Below are 22,662 nucleotides of genomic sequence, written 5' to 3'. Positions count from 1 at the left end.
TTTTTTTTTTTTTTTTTGTTTTTTACAAGTGTTTTATCAGACAGGCAGTCTTAGATTTATATACAAAAGTAAAACTGAAAATATAGTTTTGTTCTCTGTACATTTCTTTTAATTTTTTCCCTAAAAAAAAGGAAAAAAACACGCTTGTGTACTTTTCTAAACAGAATAAGGTAAAACATAGCACAAAGTTCTCTTCTTTCTGCCAAGTTCATTTAATCTGGGGTGGGGGTGGGAGCAGCAGGGGCAAGGGAATCAGTCCAACGAAATAATGTCTGGTATGATGCCAAAGATGGAGGCCGTGTCCGAGCCGCTCCTGTTGGCGACGCTGTGGCCATGGCCGTCCCGCAGGCTGTTGGAGGACACGAGGCTGCTGTTACTGCCGCTACTGCTGCCGTTGGTGGCCGGCAGAGAAGTGCTGCCTCCTGCGCTTAACTGATCGAGAAACATCTGCGAGGAGGTATACGGGAAAAACCGAGACGAGTGTAAGAGGTCTTGATCATCTGACACTGCTGCGGCGGCGGCAGCCAGGAGGGAGGTGTTATAATGCTGGCGGAGGGGGGGACGGGGAACAGAAGACACAAAACCCATCAGTTCTAATTCATAAACCTTCTTCTCAGCAGAACAGAGTCCTCGATGTAATATTACTGCATAGCTGCTACGTCTGAGATACCTAATAAAACATTTCACAAAATCAGATGGCCTATGTAATGATCACAACCTTGATCTTGAGAGACATTTTTGTATTTTAAACTGGGGGGGAATACCAAAATAAAATTGGTACTGTTTTTTTTTTTTTTGTTTTAATTTGTAATGCAAACAATTCTCAAAATTCTATTTCCAAAGAGGCGTATGCTCAGAAGCAGCAGGAAAGAAGACAGTCCACCCTCTTTCTCTTATGGAGATATTTGGCCAAGAATTAGTCAACTGATTTACTGCCCTGTTTCTTCATAAAAAAGTACTGGAAACCAACAAATAGATACTGTTCCTACTATATACTCAGACACAGTAGAAACAAGGGGATTTTTATATAAATTCTGAAAACCTTAACAATAATGAGTAGGGTTACTCTGAATTTCCTAAGAAATTTATCTTCTCTCTCAGCTACATATTATACTTATAAATATTTTAATGTGCAATTAAAACAACAGCATTTTTTTTTATATAACATACCTGATTGTCTCCTGATAAGAAAGGAAAGAAATCTAATCCTGTGAGAAAAAAAATTATTTTAGTTTTGAAAAACAAAAGAAAAAACCCTCCCTAATGCCCCCAATACTCCAGAAACAAATAAAATGCTAATTCTAAATTCATTTAGAATTTAAACAACAGTGGAGCTGAATGTTGTACGTCTCTCCCATCTCTAGATTACCAAGGCTGAAGTCCAAGCCATGATTTGCCCTCCTTGTAACTCCATTTGTGGGATCTGGGCCACTGCTGCCCTGTTGGATCCAACACTGATCCCTTAAACTGACAGAGCACTTTTCACCAAATGTTCTCATCAACTCCTCTTAAGTAACATTTCAAACTACTCTAATTTACTCCTCACAAGCACCTATGAGGTAGGTCATTATTTCTGGCTGCATTTTGTGGGTGAGAAAAGTTTTATGTAGAAGGAAGTTAAGCAAGCTGGAGCACAGATTTTTTTTCTTTCTCAAATTTGCCTGCTCGCCACTATCTGTACCAGATTCTAACTCAGAGACCCTCCGGTGGCAAGAGGAGAGGGGGGGAGAGATCTGAAGGGTGTCTGGTTGCTGGGGTGGTGCATCACAGAAGGACCAGCTCTGATTCCTGGCTGCCGGGGAGTCAATGCAAGCTGCCCCTTCTAATTCCCACTCTTGTATCACTCAGTGTGTAATGTAATGAAGAACAAGAAAACCCATGTGAATAAAATGCCTTATTATGAGGTCTCAACTTGGCGGAAAGGACAAGCAGATGTAGTGAAAAATATGACAACAACACAAACACTCTGGGGATCCATCCACTATCTACACCAGAACAGATTATAACATGAGGACCTGCAAAATGGATAGCACTGTGGTTCATGATAGTGAGACTGGGCAGTAGCCTAAGTGAGAAACAGGGCTGCACTTAGCCACATGATGTGGGTATCTAAATTTATTAAGATGAAGTAAAATGAAAAACTCAGTTCTTCAATCACACTAGCCATGTTTCAAATGCTCAATAACCTTATGTGGCTAATGGCCACTGTAAATTACAACATTGCCCTCACTGCAGAAGGTTCTATTGGACTGAGCTCAAATAGGGTTTTCCTAACAATCACTAAGAATCTACTCAACTATCTCAGCTTCCAAGAATCTTTGCACCGGATTCTTGGCCCCAGCTTTTTCTGTAGGGGAGGGGTGGAGGAAAACTTCCATTTTAATTTTTTTTTAAATTTTCTACAATGAGCATATATAGCTTTTTTGGAATAAAAATGTCCCTAGATATACAAATTATTAAATTACAAAGATATAGGAGAAAAACCAATAATTTTTTGATAATGTAAATGATTATTATCAACTCAAAATACATTGTGCAGTGAGTACACTGACATTTCAAACTACTTTTAAAAGGAAGAATCAGGTTCACTGGAACAAAAATTAAAACTTTCCAACGTCTCAATTCAGCACTATTTTAAAGATAATACAACACAGTTACCCACGTTGCCTGTTGCATTATAACTGGATTCAGGGAACAAAGAATAATTTTCATAAATATTAAAATTCAAAGCAACATACTGAAAGTCACCCCAAAACAACTTGCAGACTATTTTGAAGCTCACAAAACCTAAAGATCATCACACGACATTCACCACTGGTAGTAAAACACTGGCTACTGATGAAGGTCCAAGCAAAAAACTGGATCTCTATTTACTTATGACCACAGTATATATTTCTCCCAGTTCCCTAGGCCCAAGCCCCCATTTTATCAATCTTTCCATTCTTCCTTAGACTCACCCGGAGGAAGACTATGTAGATGAAAGGTATTTATAATGCTATGTGACAACAGAGAAGGACCGGTGACTCACCTTGTAGGTCATAAGGCATGGGTGTCATGTGGAAAGGGTGCCTGTAGTCTTGGATGAGGGAAGTATTAATGTAGCTTGTGTCTACAGCAGGGAGGCTTGGGGTGCGGGACACCGGAGATGCTTGATGTGGAAGACTTAATATGCTAGAAGAAGGAAAAGGTTCGCATAATTTTCATGAGTTAAAACTTCTAGGTTTAACAAAGGGACTGTATCTCACAAAATGAGTCCTAGCTTTTGTGCTGGAAATAAAAAGACAAGCAAAGCAATATATAATTTAGACTATCACTAGGAAATAATCTGCATATACAGTAGCACTTTGCAGGGGCTATAAGGAGAAATGGATGGGTGCAACGGTATATCCAACATCCATAAATCGCATGCTGTCTCATCTACACTTTTAGAACGCACGGCTGAGCCACTTCAGTGAGAGATGAGCGAAAGATATCTATAGCAGCTGAGATTCTGAAACCTTTAAAAAATAAGCACTGAGTGTTGTCTAGTAAAAAGTATAGGTACGTCCTCGCAAAGAAAACACATACAGACGAGCCTGGGGGACGGTAGCAATCTGAGCAGTAGAGTTAACAGCTGGCCCCCAGACTTGTGAGCTTTATGGAACAGAGACAAGGAACTGTTTATCCTGGTATTCCTAATGCCCCGCACACTCATCAGCACACTGTTTGCATACAAGGCCTGCTGAATGAACGAAGGCAGTGAGACAAGAAGAGATGCTCCAAAATGAACAGGTGGTGGAAAGGTTTTAAAGGGAGTACAGAACTGTTGCGGGGCGGGGGGGGGGGGGGGGGAGTGGGGGGGAACGACAAAAAAAGGGATTCTGGAAGAACAGCATGAAATGTTTAAGTAACGGAGAAGTTAAATCTTTTTTTCTTTTTAAAAAAGACTTATTTATTTATTCCAGAGAGAGTGCATGAGCGAATGAGCATGGGAGAGGGGCAGAGGGAGAGAGAATCCCAAGCAGACTCCATGCTGACTGTGGAGCCCGAAGGAGGCTCGATCTCATGATTCCAACATCATGACCTAAGCTAAACCAAGAGTCGGATGCTTAACTGACTGTGCTACTCAGGCGTCCCTAAATTTTTTTTTTTTAACAAAAAATTTAAGTAAAAAGCAAAAAGGTGTGAGAAAGAGATGAAAAAGAAAAGGAAGAATTGAGTGCAAACATAAGGGTCATGTCCTATCCCAACCATAAAGAGGCTAACAGGCATGTAAGTTTTGGAAAATAAAGAGAAAAGAAGGTATAAAGAGGCTGTTTTTTGCTTGTAAAACTTCATATAAAGTACTTGGGTGTGGAGATGCAATTTCAATGGTGCAATGCAAGATCAGAGTATTTCAAAAGAGGCCAAGGCTGGATTTCTAGGAATAGAGTTCTACTTATGATCATCTACCACAGTTTCATGAATGGAATATGAAGCATAAAATACACTCTCATCTGCCTCATAAAAATGTTTTGTCTAATGGAAACTTAATTAATTAAACCTCTTACATCCATAAAAAGTACCATTTTCCATTAGCTGTCTCCTCTGACAATGCCTAAGGGATTACAAGAGAGAAGAAAGCAGATGAAATGCTAGCCTTTGAAAACATCTTGGTATACCAAAAAGGAAAGGAAACTTCTGGATGAATGCTAAACACTTGGCAGCTGAAGATAGCAAAATGCTTTACATTTACTAATGTTTGTCTCTAATTCCTGGCTGGCAACTTTCCTTTCAATTTTGTGATAATATTCTGAAAATGCATTTCCACCTTTACACTGCACAATAACAAATACAATATGCTTAGGGTTCAGGTTTTTATTTATTGGATAGTCATTATTGTAAAATGGCCACTAGTGTTGAATACGGCGTTATTCTTCTAAAAATGCCATAAACTTTCAGGCTGCTTGTTTTTATCCAAAAACAGAGAAAGGTCTGACATTTGTAAATACTGTATCTGGGTTTACTTGGTCACTGGGAATCTCAGGAAGTAGTTAATGCATCTAATGTCACTTTCTAAACATAAAAAACACAACTATTTTTGGAAAAACAGCAAATATCCAAAGAATTGAAATATTAGATTTTTAAACACTCAAAAGTTGCTCTTAAGGAAAAATGTATAGTCAAGAGAGCAAAATTACCGCACAGTTCACATATATATATGTGACTACTATAAATATTCTAAAGAGTGGAACTAACTTACACATAATGGTGCTTTTATTCCACAAAGTATTTACACACCCAGAGATTTATGAAATATCTTTTAATGTTGCAATTATGGTATTTAAAGAAATAATGTGATAACGTGTATTTGGTCATAATATGGTTTGATATATAAAATATCTCGGAATCAAGATTATATCGGTATCTGTTTTAACTACACCAACTTTTGGCCATTTGACTTTTCTTTTTCTCCCACTCAGACTTATAAAATAAGTTGGTGTAGTAACAAGGTCAGGCTTGTTGGGCAGTAGACATCAAGGCAGGCTTTCATCAGAGGTAAATCTTCATAAAGTAGGATTTAAAGTAGAAATTAGTGTTTAGATAATTCATTCTTTTTTAGAATAATACTGCTATTAATGTCTTTATTGCTGTCTGATGTTTGCTAAGCTACTCTAGAGTGAAAATACCAACCCATGTAACAGGTCTGATTGTATTATGAAGATTCCTGAAACAGTCAAAGTTTTTAACAAGTGAGATACATTTATCACTATTATGCTTTTACTGTTGCACCTTTCCAGTAATTACAAATATTCTCAAACAGAAGATCTTTTATCTCATCAGTCTCAAACCTGAAAATTATTTCACTCCAAGCATGGAAATGCTCGCTCTTGGTCTGGTGTTAACTTTCCCTCTTGAACCTTGAAATCTTGCAACAATGCCTTCTGTGGACCTTCCTTCTCTCACTTAACATTCTTTCTTCAGGCAGGAGATTTTTTGAATAGCTCCTATTCAGTTCCAAAGGGCTACATCATTCTCCTGATACACACCTAAAAAGGGGCACACCTATTTCTAGATTTAACTTTAGTGTGCTACAACTGTGCCTCAGCAAAACATGAAGCTTTTTGTTGAGAATCCCCGATATGTCTCATGAGGCTGAGTCTATTTAAGAGTACAGCTAGAGCTGGCTACTTGTTTTACCATCCTCCACAAAATGTTAAACCTTTAAGGTTAGGACTGTACTTACTCATTTTATTATCATCCATGTTAGGCACAGGGTGTTTTACCTAAAGCAGATAACAGTGTTTGCTAAACTGAACTGAAGCATAACCAAGGTACATTATTACTGATAGGAGACTAATGGGAAATATGGGAAATGAGCTAGCAAAACAGAAGGCATTGTGCCCTGCAACTTCAGGCTCCGACTTCTTTCACTGCCAACCTCACACACACCGAAGCAGGTTTTTTTTTTTTTTTAAGATTTTATTTATTTATTTGTCAGAGAGAGAGAGAGAGCACAAGCAGAGGGAGTGGCAGGCAGAGGGAGAGGGAGAAGCAGGCTCCCCGCTGAGCAGGGAGCCCGATGTGGGACTCGATCCCAGGACCCTGAGATCATGACCCGAGCTGAAGGCAGTCGCTTAACCGACTGAGCCACCCAGGTGCCCTCCGAGGCAGGTTTAAAGCATTCCTCTGGTCTACCTCTGTTTTCTACTTGAAAGACTCAACTCAGGATTAATCTTACAGCATACATTTCCAGTTTGAGTAAATGTTTTAGATCCTACGAGCAGCATTAAGATCACCTAAGACCTGATCAGAGATACGAATTTTCTCAGTCCCTACTCCTGAATCAGACATGGGGGAATAGGGGAGCAATGTGTGTTTTAATGAGCCCTCTGGGTGATTCTGCTGTACACCAAAGTTTAAGAATCACTGTACTAGAGTATCTTTTGGTATGATAAATACTGTACCCAAGGGACTCCTTTAATGCATTATCCCAGCCCCTCAAGAATATCACACTTAGGGAAAATCCAACCTATTCTTTGATTACTAAGTTAAGTTTTACAATCATGCATAATCATTTTATTTGGCAGATCTTTTAAATTGTATTTGCAAAATTAACTTTCACAGTGACTTTTCAAGGTCTCAGTACTTACCCTTTATTATTTAGTGGTGATGTGGGAGATAGGGAAGGACAGGTCCTCTTGGCAGACGGCTCTTCTTCCTCTTCATCAGATGAACTGTCTATGGTTAAATCAATCACCTCTACTTTCTTATTTTTATTTGAGGACTGGTGGTGAGAAGCCACTTGATGCTCCATTGTGGAGCTCAAACATCCTGTGTGGGAATGATCAAAACACAAGGCAAAAAAGACCTATGACACCTCTCTTTTCTTCCTCAGTGTGCCTTATGGATTAGTTTATCAATTACAGTTTAGACTTAAAATATTGCTGGGGTCAAAGAGTAGTAGCTCTGGTCCCCTAAGCTTAAAGCTACTATTTATTATTGGTTGTTAAAGGGGTTTTTTTGTTTTGTTTTGTTTTTTTTGAAAGACAATTCTGAATTAGGGCAAACAATCAAAATGTATGTCTACTTCAGAATAAAAGCAGTTTGAGGACAAAGACTACATATTACATATGTACCTGGGATACTTAAGAAATGCATGGTAACATTTTTTAAAAGTCATAGCTTCCTTCCAGCAAAAACATACTAAAAACCAGAAAAATAACATAAATGAAGAAGAAACATTCACTAATCTTTACCAAATCTCTTAAACATTTAAAAGGATACCATTTCAAAAGCATGACCTTACAAATGACTTATTAAATTACATTGCTTTTAATCTTGTATCCCAAAAATTTAAAAGCTGGCAAAGTGAATTTAAAAAGAGTTCTCTACTACTTCTGAACATTTAATCAATAATTTAATAAGAGTTACTGAGCTACCCATAAACTGCTGAATTTTTCAGAAATGTATACTTTTTTAAAAGTTTATTTTTTTTTTAGTAATCTCTGCACCCAACGTGAGGCTCAAACTCACGAACCCAAGATCAAGAGTCACATGCTCTGCTGACTGAGCCAGCCAGGCGCCCCCAGAAATATGTTATGTTTTAATACTGAAAAGCAGGGCTATGCAAGAGCAGGGAGACCGCCCCACCCTTCTGGAAACCAGCACTCACCATCAACTCCATTGTAAGAGGCAGAGACTTCCTGTACTTCCTTTTTTGATCTCATAGGTGCCCAAGAGCCATCCTCCTTAAACTGTATCTCATCACAGTCTGTACAGTACTTTAGGATCTCCATGAACAAGCTACAAAAAACACGTGGTCCTCTGAATATCACATTCTAAATGAAAGCAGACTAGAAGCATTGCTGTTCAAAAAACATTCAGACCGCCTATGTTTTGTATAAGTATAAACGAGAAAGAAGAAAGGAGAACAGACAAGTTATATTTGTTCTCAAAATCGAGGCCTATTTTAGGGAAATATTACTTAGATTATGGTACCTTATACAAGGTACCTTATATAACCATGAAAAATGAGATTTTCAAATATTTTTAATAATATGGGAAAATATTCACAGAAAGTGAAAAGAGGCCAAGAAAATACAATTCTGTGTGTGAATGGTACATAAAACAGCAGTTATTTCTGAGTGGGGACATCATGAGTATTTCTTTTTCTCCTTTATATTCTTGTGCATCGTCCAAACTATCTACAATAAGCATATCTTACTGAAGCAATACATACAAAAAGATGTACTGAATGTTACACCTCCTTGAAAAATATCATGCAGATATTAAGAAGTGAGATTTGCAAAAACAATGTGTAAAAGTGTCAAATTCTGAAATGAAACCAAAGGATAAAAAATACTAATACTGTACAATCACAATTCTGTAAAAACAAAAATCAGAAAATACACCACAAAGCTCTTTTATTAATTCCTGTTTTCCAATTTTTTCTTTAAATGTGTGTATAGATACGTGTGTGTGTGTGTGTGTGTGTATGGCTTTTAAAATAAAGAAAGATCCCAATTGACGGAGGAGGGGATCTAAAGCTATATAATATACAGCGTTGGCAAAATATTATTTAATTTAGATTTATTAGTGATCACTGTCATTTCTGAACAATTAAACATAAAACATTTAAGTGACACATTTACTTTTTTCCCATGATTGGTCTGCCATCTTTCAAGCTCCAGGTGACACTGTATTGTTAAATATATCCCCTTTCTAATGGTACATCTTCAGACTCCTGAGTTTTCTCAAATGCTGTAGATAAGTTGCCTTAAGTGTTTTGCTGGCGAGTACAGGAACTATCAAGAAGATCCTTCTTTCCACAATTTATCTTTGTTCAGTGGCAAAAAGGACAAGGAAGGAGGCTAGAGGATAGGGGTACATTTAAAGAAACACTCCAAGATGTCTGGAAGGACAGATAAAACACAGGAGTGTTTAAAAAACAAACAACAAACAAAAAACCCTGATTGTTGTGATGCTGTAGGGGGCAAGAAAGACAAAGACAAGTATTTCAGAGGAAACAGAGAAACCAAGAAAGCTGCTATTCAGCATGCTGATCACTTTTAGCAGCCCTTACGGTGGGGAATAGGTTTGATGAACCATGACTGAAGCATGAGAAAAATCTGCAAAAACAGGTTAACTTCCACTAAAAAGCCCAATTTGGGTGAGCTTAAGTAACCAGAGTTTCACAATGCTTTCACTCTTTCTCTGATATGGTCTGCATGGCTAGGGGTAGATGGATTCATGTGAGGAATAGGTGTAAGCATACCTTACTTAGAACCCGTGGTACTTCAAATAGTAAAAGTCAGGAGAAACAGATGGTAAAGCATGCACTGCCCACACAGGAGGATGTCAACGTAAAAAGGAAAAATGCTCACAATATTACTTACTTATTTTGAAAACTACTGATTTCTAGAATCAGGAAAATCCTAAAAATATATTACTCAGAAAACACTACCTATAGAATTTTCATCCTAAACCTGACAGATAACAAATCCAAATAAGAGATGGTCATTCCAAGGTATAAGGAAACACTTTAAATTGACATACCCATCAATAATAAGGTGTTCATACGGAGCCTTCTTATCACAGACAGGACAAACCCAGGTTGGTTTTTTCTCATTCATCTGAATATAAAGAGTTGCATCAAAACACTGCAGATGAGAACATGTCAGGGCCCGGCATGGAATTGTCAGCCGCATTTTACCAAGCTTTAAAAGACGGAGACAAAAGTAAGTATTAGGCAACTGTTATTCAATTTAAGTTTTGATAAAAATCTCCTGAAACACAATGTGTATGTATTCTGACTTAAAGCATATTATATTTACTTTTCATCAATATGGAAGAAGATTAAACACATTTTCTATGAAACCTACATGTTTAAAAAATTATAGTATTTCTTTAGATATTAAACATAGTGACTATGGAAAGTCTATAGCAAGGGTTATTCCCCCGCCCCCAAGCTCATAGATCAGCTTTTGGGGGAAAGAACCACGAACTCCTTAAAATTATATGTAAAATTTTGCAAGTTTGTACATTTCCCCAGAGAGAGCACTTTCACCAAATTTTTTTTTTAAAGATTTTTTAAATTTATTCACTTGAGCGCGAGTGGGGGAGGGGCAAAGGGAGAGGGGGAAGCAGACTCCCTGCTCAGCAGGGAGTCCAACGCAGGGCTCAATCCCGGGACCCCAGGATCACGGCCTGAGCCAAAGGCAGACGCTTAACTGACTGAGCCACCCAGACGCCCCACCAAATTCTCAGAGTAGTCTCTGATCCAAAAAAGTTAAGAACCACTTTACTAGGGATTTGGGAAATGGAAAAAGAATGTCTTATTAAACACTGCAGGATACAGATATAAAGTCATCCAACCTGATCTCTGAATGAGGGTAGTTCACATGTGAAAACAGAACGAAGGGCACGCATTCCCCAGGATGTTTGGCAGAGTTGCCAAATGGCAGCTCTGAGAAGGAAGTCAAGTGTGTGCACTCTGTTTTTCCTCCCTTTCTGCGCACTATCACAGACAATTCGGCAAACATCCCTAGACCTCTAGCATCTCCACCATGTTATGAGACTTTTCTCTTCTCGCCTTGCAAATGCTGCTTAAGCTGAGGTTGAGTCTGTCCTGTGAAAAACGAAACCTAGTTCATCCGGTCCCTGAGCTGCTAGCTTGGGCTCAGGGCACGGAAGCTGCACTGAGAGCTGTCACATCACAGCTCCTTCCCTGGAGGCCACCTCACAGAGTGCAGCTGGGTGACCACTGTGGGGCCCCCCTGGAGGCAACAATGGCCAACCAGGAGAGAAGTTATCTACTTTCAATAACCACACTGTTTGCTATCCAGGAAAAGATTTCCCACATACTTGCAAGCTTGAAAAACATAAAGGCTTGAAAAGGATATGAGTTAAATGAGGAAAGAAAGAGGAAAAGGATTTTGGCTTAGAAGAATTTCAGGGAAATGTGCAATTTCCTAGGAAGTCTACCAAGGAAATTAACTGTCATTTGTAGCCCTAAATAATTGTTCTGGTACCAATGATTTACTGTGCCTCTAGGAAAGGCACTTAACCTTTCTGGGCCTCTTTTTCTATCTCCAAAGTAACACTGTTTCCTCCTTACTTCAACAGGATGTAGTGATGAAGAACAAAACAGGACCCAGGCTGTGCCGTAAGCTTATGAGAAGGGAGCAGTGCCAACTTACAGTGTTAGAAGTACAGGCTGGAGAGACACAGAGCAAACGGACAGCTCCCTTCTCTGTGTGCACCCAACTCCACCCTGTGCATGATTATGGACTACTTGTTTATGTATGTGTCTCCTCCTACTAGAAATACATCAAACTCAATCCCTTATCCCTGGCACTTGGAAATGTATGTGCTACACAGCAGGAAGATGGTCATGTGTTTGGACTGATAAGGCTTTGGCTGTGCTTCACTGAGCAGCTCTGGAGGGACCACTCATGGAGAGTGTGGGGGCCGCATGCAGTACTTTACGAGGCAGGCCGGAGTATGAATTCTGGAGTTAGACTACCTAGATTTGAATCCTGGCCCCACTACTTACAGTGGGAATCCTGATCTCACGTAGTGTCCCTGAGCCTCAGCTTTGTAAAACAGGGATAAAAATACCATCTACATCATAAGACTGTGGGATTTAAATTATGTTATGTTGTGTTATGTTAAATTATGTTATGTGTTACGTTATGTTGAATTATGTTATATGCCTGACATATAGTAAGTGCTCAATATATGTCACCCATTATAATTAAAGTACAGAAACATTATCTGCTCAAATCACTTGGTAAGCTAATGGGAGACACACCCATATCAGCTCAGTCCTTCTTCCATTCTATGCTCACGTTAAGATTAAACAACTCTTTACTCCCCTTTACTCTTCTATTACTCAATTTTTATGATTTGATGTATACAAGCTCCTGATGAAAAGGCAAAAAAAGAACAAACTAGTTCTTATAACAGAAGAATCATATATTTATTATTAGCCAAAACATGTTGCATTAGTCCAGAAACATTTTCCAAATAATGAACTGCTTGGTGGTGCTAAATTAAATTTTTATATCTTAAAGCAGACCTTAACTTACCTGTGAAGTACAAATTGCTACTGAGCAGGTATTTTTCCTAATGCTTAAATACTTAATAGAGAAACTGCAGACTGGAAAATCCTAGACAAATACAGTAATTGTAGACAAAGTCCACATATTGCAGAATTAGTAGGCCACTTTGGATAGTTTATGAAGACAGTGCATAAGAAGGTAAAACATAAAGCTGGTTTCAGAATCCAAGCTATAGGCCACAGAACTTACACTCTGAAAAGCAGTTATTCTCTAAACAATCATCTCACAGACTTTCCTCCCTCTAATCCCCACTTGTCAGCTCATCTTTTGGTGAGAGAGCTACTCTCAAGCCCGTATGATCAGCCACACTGACAAATTTACCCAGAGTCTTTAAGGACCACTGCTATGTGAAGCATGCAGGAAAGACATTTATAAATGGGTACAGAAAAGGAAAAGTTCACTTCCAAATGCGCTGTTTATTAGCTGTCACAAAAATGCTTTGCTTCAAAGAATCACTAAGTGTTATGTGATAATACTCCTCATATTTCTGATTTTAAAAACAATCTCTAGGGCACCTGGGTGGCTCAGCTGGTTAAACAACTGCCTTCAGCTCAGGTCGTGATCCTGGAGTCCCAGGATCGAGTCCCACATCGGGCTCCCTGCTCAGTGGGGAGTCTGGTTCTCCCTCTGACCCTCTCCCCTCTCATGCTCTCTCTCACTCTCTCTCTCTCAAATAAATAAATAAAATCTTTAAAAAAAAAAAATCTCTAAATCCTAAACACTTATCTATAAATGGACACTGATTTCTCCTGACAAGGAGAAAAGCAGAGTTTTAAACATCTTCATCTTATAATCCTAAATTCCTCCCTTTCCTTTATAGGGCATGTGGATATTTACATCATTTGCAAAACACTCTGAAAACAGCCCCCAAACAAGTCTTCCAATGACACTACCCTTACTATAACATATAATAGTACTATTTAGTAACTGAGGATGCTGCAGGAGAAAATACACTACCTAGGTATGTTAAACTAGCTTATATATCAAAAGGACCCTAAAAAGTCAATATGTATTTTTTTCCTTGTAAGAAGAAAGGAATAGTGATATCAAGAATAATTTCACAACTTCTTCATTACCATCATCAATATTTCATAAATGAATTTCCGAGGAATTTATTTTTTTTTCTTCTACCAATTCCAAGTCATTTGTATTGAAATTCATAGGTCTGGGGAATAAATATCTCACAAAGTAGGTTCTCAAACATTTTCCCAGCTGTTTTTTGTTTTGTTTTTTAAGATTTATTTATGTTAGAGAAAGAGAGTGCACAAGCGGGTGGCGGGGGGGGGGGGGAATCTCAAGCAGACTCCCTACTGAGTGGGGAGCCGGATGCAGGGAGAATGCAGGGATGTGGGGCTTGATCTCACAACCCTGAGATCATGACCTGACCCGAAACCAAGAGTTGGACACTCAACCAACTGAGCCATCCAGGCGCCCCTCTTCCAGCTGTATTTTTAATAAATCGGAACTAAAAAATTCCCAAAGAGCAGAAACATTTCTAATTATTTTCATTGCCTTTAGCTAAATGGCACACAAACAACAGAAACTCATTTATTTTGAGCTGTGTATATCAAAACAAAGGCAATCCAAATGCACAGTCAGACGTCATATTTACATATTTCAAAGGGAACAAATCTCTTTTATTATTCTATAAATTTGATATATAGATGAGTTGTCATTACCAAGTTTTACTTTTTAGAATAAAAAAATACCTAAAATATATTGCCTTGATGTTCCAGAATAATTGTAAAGGGATTTTCCCTTTAGCCAAATAGAAATCTATAAAAGTATTATAATTATGGATTAGAGAGAGAGAGAGAGAGAGAGAGTTTTTCTATAATCTGAATTTTAAAAGCAGATGTCAATTTAAAATGAACTGCTAAAGCTGCTGCAACTAAAAAGGGAGGAAACGGGAGATATGGTAAGAAACATTAAAGATGGCCCACTAAATTAAGAGGTGTGAGAGGCAAAAAATGATTAACATTTTCTAAGATAAAGATCACCTGAACTATAAAATTCAAAATTAGTTCTAGAAGTAAAAACGTCAAGATTTATGTTACAGTGCTTATCTATATGAATAAATGCTTCATCTAATGATATAAACATCACATATATTAGAACTGTAAACATTTTTTTTTAAGGAGATTAAAGAAAAACAAGCCTTCTACCAGTGATTATGGAAAATAAAGCTTCTGTACTTTTCTAAATTTCTCATAGTCTCTGAACTGGTATTTTATAATGGAATGGGACGGCAAGAAATCATGGGGGAGGAAAATACACAAATGGGGGCTTGGAGGGGAAGGAGGGTAGAATAAGTAGGTTATCTTTTTTTTTTTTTTTTAAATCTTTGTCTTCTTCCTGCCTTCCACTTACTTGGTCTGTGAGCTATTTTCCTAAATGTTAAAAAAAATGCCAGCTTCCTTTACACCATAATCTGTTACAAAATTTATCTGGTGGGTGCCTGGGTGGCTCAGTGGGTTAAGCGTCTGCCTTCAGCTCAGGTCTTGATCCCAGGGTCCTGGGATGGAGTCCTACATCAGGCTCCCTGCTCAGCGGGGAGTCTGCTTCTCCCTCTGCCCCTCCCTGCTGCTCCTGCTCTCACATGCTCGTGCTTTCTCTCTCTCACGCGCGCGCAAAAACAAATAAAATCTTAAAAAAAAAAAAAATTCATCTGGTTACTTAAGAACCCACCCCATGACTCTGCGGCCTATATTTTTTATTGCGGTAAAAAACATGTAACATTAAATTTACCACCTTAACCATTTTTAAGCATGCAATTCAGTAATGTTAAGTATATTCACATTATTGTGTAAGAGATTTCTCAAGCTTTTTCATCTTGTAACACTGAAACCTGATACCCACTAACACTAATTCCTCCTCCCCTCAGTCCTTGGTAACCACCTTTTATTTTGTTTCTATGATTTTGACTCCTTCAGACACTTTTTTTTTTTAATTTGTTTATTTATCAGAAAGAGAGCACAAGCAGGGGAAGCAGCAGAGGAAGAGGGAGAAGCAGGCTCCCCGCTGAGCAGGGAGCCCGACGTGGGACTCGATTCCAGGACCCTGGGATCATGACCTGAGCTGAAGGCAGAAGCTTAACCGACTGAGCCACTCAAGCGTCCCTGCTTTAGACACTTCTTATGAGTGGAATCATAGTGTTTATGTTTTTGTCACTGGCTTATTTGCTCATCAGAATGATTTAGAGGTTCATCCATGTTGTGGCATATGACAGGGTTTTCTTTTTAAATGGCTCATCGTATTCCACTGTATGTATTTAACCACATTTTCTTTATCCGTTCATCGCCCAATACACATTTGGGTTATTTCTACCTCTTGGCTATTGTGAATGTTGTAATGAACATGGCTGTGCAAATTTTCTCTTTGAGATCCTGCTTTGAATTCTTTTGGATATATACCCAGAAGAGGAATTGCTGAATCATATGGTAAACCTATTTTTACTTTTTTGGAGAAACTTGCACAGTTTTCCACAATGGCTGCAGCATTTTATATTCCCACCAAAAGGGCATAAGGGTTCCAGTGTCTCTGCATCCTCACCAACACTGGGTATCTTTTGTTCTTTTGATAGTGGCCATCCTGACGGGTATGAAGTGATAACCCATGTGGCTTTATTTGCATTTCCTTAGTGATCAGTGATGTAGAACATCCTTCCATGTTTGTTGGCCACTTGTGAATCTTCTTTGGAAAAATGTCTATTCAAGTCCTTTGCCCATTTTTTAATCAGGTTATTACTGTTGTTGCTGAGTTGGAGTAGTTTCTTATATTGTTAATCCCTTATCAGATACATGATCTGCTCCCATGACATAGGTTGTCTTTTCACTCTCATTTTTTTCTTTTTTTGACATGCAGAAGTTTTTAAGTTTGGTGTAGTCCATTTGTCTATTTTTGCTTTTGTTCCCTATGCTTTTGGAGTTATGTCCAAGAAATCATTGTAAAATTCAATGAAGCTATCCCCCTACATTTTCTTCTAGGAGTTTAAAAGTTTAAGGTCTTATGTTTTAGGTCTTTAATTCATTTTGAGTTCTTTTTTGCATGTGGTATAAAGAAAGGGCCCAACTTCCTTACTTTGCATGTGAATATCTAGTTTTCTCAACGCCCTTTGTTGAAGAGACTGTCTTTTCCCCTTGTGTAGTCTTGGAACTCTTGTTGAAAGGTCAACTTGGCACATAAATGCAAGAGTTTATTTCTAGGTTCTCTCTTCTGTTCCATTAGTCTACATTATCTATCTTCATGTCCTTACCACACCATCTTAATTACAGTTGCTGTGTAGTATGTTCTGGTATCAGGGAATGTGAGGGCTCAAACTTGTACTCTTTAAAATACTGTTTTTGGCTCTATGGAGTCTTTTGAAATTCTACAGGAATTTTAGTAGGACTATTTTTCTATTTCTGCAAAAAAATGCCACTGGGATTTTGATAGGGATTACACTGAATCTGTAAATCACTTCGGGTAGTATAGATACTTTAACAATAATCAGCCTCCCAATCCATGAACCTGGGATATCTTTCCATTTATTTATGTCTTTAATTGCTTTCAGCAGTATTTTATAGTTTTCAGTGTGCAAATCTTTTGTTTCCTTGGCTAAGGTTATTCCTGAGTAATTTATTCTTTTTGATGCTATTGTAAATAGGACTGTTTTCTTAATTACCATTCTGGACTGTTTATTGTTAGTGTTTAAAAACACAACTAAATTTGTATCTTGATTTTGTATCCTGTAACACTATTTTGTTTTTTTGTGGAATCTTTAGGGTTTTCTACATAAAAGATCATGACATCTATGAACAGAGATCATTTTACTTCTTTTCCAATTTGTATGTCTTATTTCTTTTTCTTGTGTAATTGCTCTGGCCAGAATTTCTGGTACTGTGTTGAATAGCAGTGATGAGGGTGGGCATTCTTACCTTGTTGAGTATCATGTTTGCTGTCGGCTTTTTATATATGGCTTTTATTATGTTGCAGAAGCTTCTTTCTATTCCTATTAGTTGAGTGTTTTTATGATGAAAGAGTACTGAACTTTGCAAAATGCTTTTTCTGAATCCACTGAGATACTCATGTGGTTTTTGTCCTTCATTTTGTTAATGTGGTATATTACATTGATTTTTTTAAAAAACATTTTATTTATTTGAGAGAGAGAGTGTGTGTGAACAGTAGGAAGGGACACAGGGAGAGGGAGAAACAGACCACCTGCTGAGCAGGGAGCTTGATGTGGGGCTCGACCCCAGGACCTGGAGATCATGACCTGAGCCCAAGGCAGATGCTTAACCAAGTGAGTCACCCAGCCGCCCCACATTGATTGACTTTTTGTATGCGGAACCATCTTTACATTCCAGCTACAAATCCCACTTGGTCACGGTGTGATTTTTTTTTTTTTTTAGTGGTTTGGTTTTGTCTAGTCTGGGGATCAGGGTAATACTAGCTTCAGAGAATGAGTATGAGCATATTCCCTGCTCTTCAATTCTCTGGAAGAGTTTGAAAATGACTTGGTGTTAAATGTACTTTATTTAAACATTATGGAGGATGCTCTGGTGAAGCCATGGGGTGCTGGGTTTTTCTTTGTTGGGAGATTTTTGATTGGTGCTTCAATTTCCTCACTAGATATAGGTTTGTTCAGATTTCTTATTTCTTCATGATCCAGTCTTGGTAGGTTGTTATGTTTCTAGGAATTTATTTCTTTTAAGTTATCCAGTTTGTTGACACATAATTGTTCATAGTAGTATCTTATAATCCTTTTTATTTCTGTTGTATCAGTTCATCAGTTGTAGTTATCTTCTCTTTCATTTCTTTTTTTTTTTTTTAAAGATTTTATTTATTTATTCTTGAGAGACAGAGAGAGAGAGAGAGCAGCAGAGGGAGAAGCAGGCTCCCAAAGAGCAGGGAGCCTGATGCGGGACTCGATCCCAGGACCCTGGGACCATGACCTGAGCCGAAGGCAGACGCTTAACCATCTGAGCCACCCAGGCGCCCCTTCTCTTTCATTTCTAATTTTGGCTATTGGAGTCCCCCCTCTTTTTTTCTTAGTCTAGCTAAGGGTTTGTCAATCTTGTTGATCTTTTTGAAAAACCAAAACCAATGAAACTTGGTCTCGTTTTTTTTTTTTCTATTGTTTTTCTATTCTCTGTTTCGTTTATCTCTGTGTTAATCTTTGTTATTTCCTTCCTTCTGCTGACTTTGGGTTTAGTTTGTTTTTCTAGCATCTTGAGGCATAATGTTAAGATAGTTGATTTGAGATCTTACTTCTTTTTTAATATAAGTATTAACAGCTATAAATATCCCTCTTCCTACTGCTTTTGCTGCATCCCGTAAGTTTTGGAGTATTGTATTTTCATTTGTCTCCAGATATTTTCTAAATTCCCTGTGACAACTTCTTTGGCTGTTTAAAAGAGTGTGTTGTTTAATTTCCACCGATTTGTGGACTTCCTGTTTTCCTTCTGCTGTTAATTTCTAGTTTCATCCCACTGTGGTCAAAGAAGATACTTTGTATGACTTAAACTTGTTAAGGCTTGTTTTGTGGTCTAACACATGGTCCATACTGAAGAATGTTCCATGTGCACCTGAGAAGAATGTGTAATCTGCTGTTGTTGAGTGGGGTATTATATATATTGAAACGTCCAATTGGTCTATAGTGTTTAAGTCCTCTGCTTCTTTAGTGACTTTCTGTCTGGTTATTCTATTCATAACTGAAAGTGGGGTATCAAGTCTTCTACTATTATTTTGCTTCCTATTTCTCCTTTCAGTTCTGTCAATGATTGCATCATATATTTGGGAAAGAATTTTAATAACAACATTAAAAAGACTGGAATCAAAATATTTTCCCTAAGAAAAAGATTTATTGTAAGGAATAAAAAGATAGAAGGATATATACAAAGTGATAGGATTTGGGGGTTTTATTAACTCCACTGTATTTCTATAATTTTACAAAAGCCTAATAATGAACAGGGGTTCCCTTAGCAGTATTATAAAACAAAAAAGTTTTGTTTTTTTTTTTTAAAGATTTTATTTATTTATTTGACAGAGAGAGAGACAGCAAGAGAGGGAGCACAAGGAGGGGGGGGGGGAGGGGGAGGGGAGAAGCAGGCTTCCTGCTGAGCTAGGAGCCAGATGTGGGACTTGATCCCAGAACCCCAGGATCATGACCTGAGCCGAAGGCAGACGCTTAACCATCTGAGCCACCGAGGCGCTCAACAAAAAAGTTTTTTAAGAGCTACATCAAATACAGTATTATAAACTAATTCGTGAGCTAATGACTTTTTCATCTTGTGTTTGCGATTTTATAAATTACAAAAGGCTAAGATGTAGGACAAATAAAATTTAGTTTCTGTTTAAATTATTTGTTTAAGAATACAATAACTTCATCTTCATCTTAGATTAGTAAGATTTCAATATTAAAAGCTTTCAACAATCCAGGCAAATCAGGAAACAGCTGTGTCCTCTTATTCTTCATACTTTCTCCCCAATTTAGATATGATTAATTTGATTAATTATAGAACAAAAGGTAATTAAAATGTCAAAGTAATTTACTCCTAGTTTTTCACATATTTCTGTATGAAAGCCACATTCAATTACCACTCCTACAATTGGTGGACCTAACATCAAACTGGTTAAGAAACACATCTTAACACGTTTTGGGGGGAAACTTTTTCACTACAGGTTTAATCATCTGGTATGTTTTGGACCTTATATCCATTTTGTACAAATGATTGATTTTGACCTCATTTTCTGGTTTAAAAATATTTCTAGGTTATTTTTATATGCATAACCAATTCAGTTATTCAGGCTAAATAGAACAGTTTTTCATTGGTGGAGTCTTACAATGTAGTCATTGTTGGCAAAATGGTTAAACTGAATGTATGGGTAAATCGTGGCTAGATTTCTATTCAAAATGGTACTATTTTTTAAAATACAATTTTAATAAATATACCAAGATAATGCCCATTCCTTATTTGAAGACTTTACACTTGAGTCTGAGAGAGAATCATTAATCACAAGCAATATTTAAACACAGTTTACTAAGAGTAGAAAATTTTTACAGACTTAAAATTTTGGTTAGATTCCAAATCCTATGACTAAATAATAATGTCTTTCTACTTTTCAGAAACTGTGACAAAGGTGGGCATATTTCAAAAGTAAACATCATTTTGCAAATACTGGAAATACTTCATAAAAGGAGAAAAATGTATGTTGAATCTTCTGGAAAGCAAGTATTAGTTAACACTTACTGGACATAGCAGAGAAACCCTTAGGCTGGTTGTAGCTATTTCACTGTCTGGATCCGCGGTCAATTTCTCTTTAACTGACATTCATTGAAGAGAGAACAAACAAACAGAGCATGTTTATTAAAGATACATCAGTGATGCAACATAAGAAAAAGAACAAGGAACTTAAAATGAGGAAGCTTAAAAAAATGAACTCAAAAATAATGTTTAATTATTTCCAATTAACTGGATGGAAAAATAAAAACAATTACATGGTTTATAATTTCTATCATAGGCAAAAGAGGAAAAACAACCATATATCTATAGACTGACTATATTTCCTGTAAGTTCCCTATTTCTCATCCATGAACAAAAACTGCATTGCAGTAACATAAAGGAAATTTCTATAGTAAGCTGACATATTCAACCAATGGCAGAACCTTTTCCTTTTATAACTCTAAGAAACTGAATGAAGTTTTTCTTTCTTTTAAATTATGACCAATATTTTTATGCCAATATTATTTTATAAATTTTTCCAAAGCTCAGATAATAAAATATATTACCATATTTTATATGTTAATAAATTCTATTTTTCTATTAGTTCTATTTTTAAATTATGAAAATATATTAATTCTATTTTCAAATTATGAAAAGAAAAAAAGTTCAATTGCTTTTTCCCCATACAACTGAGTTTTATATTTATTTATCCATAAACTAAGTAAGCTATCTTAGACAAGTCAATCCTCCTCTCTGAGCTTAATTTTGCTTCTAGCAAAATAAGAACCCACACCAGATAATCTCTAAATCTTTTCAGCTCAAACCTCCTGTGGTTCTTAAGATTTGAACAGACACTGCATCAAAGAAGCTATAAGGATACCAAATAAGCACGTGACATCATTAGTCATTAGGAAAATGCAAATTAAAACCATAATGAGATACTACTAAACACTGACCAGAATAACCAAAAATCAAAGCAGCCTGACAACACCAAGCACTAGTGATGATGGAGAAAAACTCGAAATCACATACATCATTGGTAGGAATACACAAAAGGCATATACATTTTATAAGAAACTGCCAGTCTGTTTTCCATACACATTTCATGTGACCCAGCTATCTGAGTCCTAAATATTTACCCAAGAGAAACAAAAACATATGTCTACAAAACTGGAATATCCACAGGCAAAATGTAAACATTCTAGCAGCTTTACTTGTGATAATGTAAAACTGGAAACAACCTAACTGTCCACTGAATGATAAATGGATAAACAAATGATGGTACAGATAAATGGAATACTACTCAGTAATAAAGAACAAACTACATGGATGAGCCTCAAAAGCATTTACTAAGTTAAAGAAGCCAAACATAAAAAGCTACAGGCTGCAGGACTTCGAATAGCTGACATTTTAGAAAAGACAAAACTATGGAGACAGAAATCACACCAATGGTTACAGGAACAGGGAATAAGGGGATGAAATGAATTGCAAGAGGCCACAGGGGAACTTTCTAGGATGAAGGATGTTCTATATTTTGATTGTGGCTGTGGTTCATGATTCCATGCACCTGTAAAATTCATCAATCTGTAGAATTAAAAAGGTGAATTTTTACTTTTGTAAACTATACTTCAAAAAACATAACCAAAAGAAAGAAGAGAAAGGGGGGAGAATCACCATGTTAAATTTAATCACAAGAAAGTGAGGAAAACCAAAGATACAAAAGTAGGGATCCGAAAGGGTACATGCACCCCGATGTTTATAGCAGCAATGTCCACAATAGCCAAACTGTGGAAAGAGCCAAGATGTCCATCGACAGATGAATGGATAAAGAAGATGTGGTATATACATACAATGGAATATTATGCAGCCATCAA

General features: G+C 37.2%; 1 protein-coding gene across 1 annotated transcript in view; it reads right to left on the bottom strand.

Annotated features, from left to right (window-relative positions):
• Window positions 1–30: 30 nt before the first annotated feature.
• PIAS1 (protein inhibitor of activated STAT 1) overlaps window positions 31–22,662 on the bottom strand; it is a 117,196-nt gene continuing 94,564 nt past the window's right edge. Inside the window, exons 8-14 of the mRNA XM_021693800.2 lie at window positions 20,816–20,889; window positions 10,018–10,178; window positions 8,135–8,265; window positions 7,113–7,293; window positions 3,029–3,171; window positions 1,171–1,208; window positions 31–546 (exon numbers count right to left, since the gene is read on the bottom strand). Of these exons, the coding sequence (XP_021549475.1) occupies window positions 253–546; window positions 1,171–1,208; window positions 3,029–3,171; window positions 7,113–7,293; window positions 8,135–8,265; window positions 10,018–10,178; window positions 20,816–20,889 (1,022 nt within the window). The 3' untranslated portion in view covers window positions 31–252. The remainder of the gene's footprint in view (window positions 547–1,170; window positions 1,209–3,028; window positions 3,172–7,112; window positions 7,294–8,134; window positions 8,266–10,017; window positions 10,179–20,815; window positions 20,890–22,662) is intronic.

The sequence above is a fragment of the Neomonachus schauinslandi genome, chromosome 9 (genome assembly GCF_002201575.2).
Source record: "Neomonachus schauinslandi chromosome 9, ASM220157v2, whole genome shotgun sequence".
Lineage (NCBI taxonomy): Eukaryota > Metazoa > Chordata > Mammalia > Carnivora > Phocidae > Neomonachus > Neomonachus schauinslandi.
This window is presented reverse-complemented; position numbering and strand designations above follow the sequence as displayed.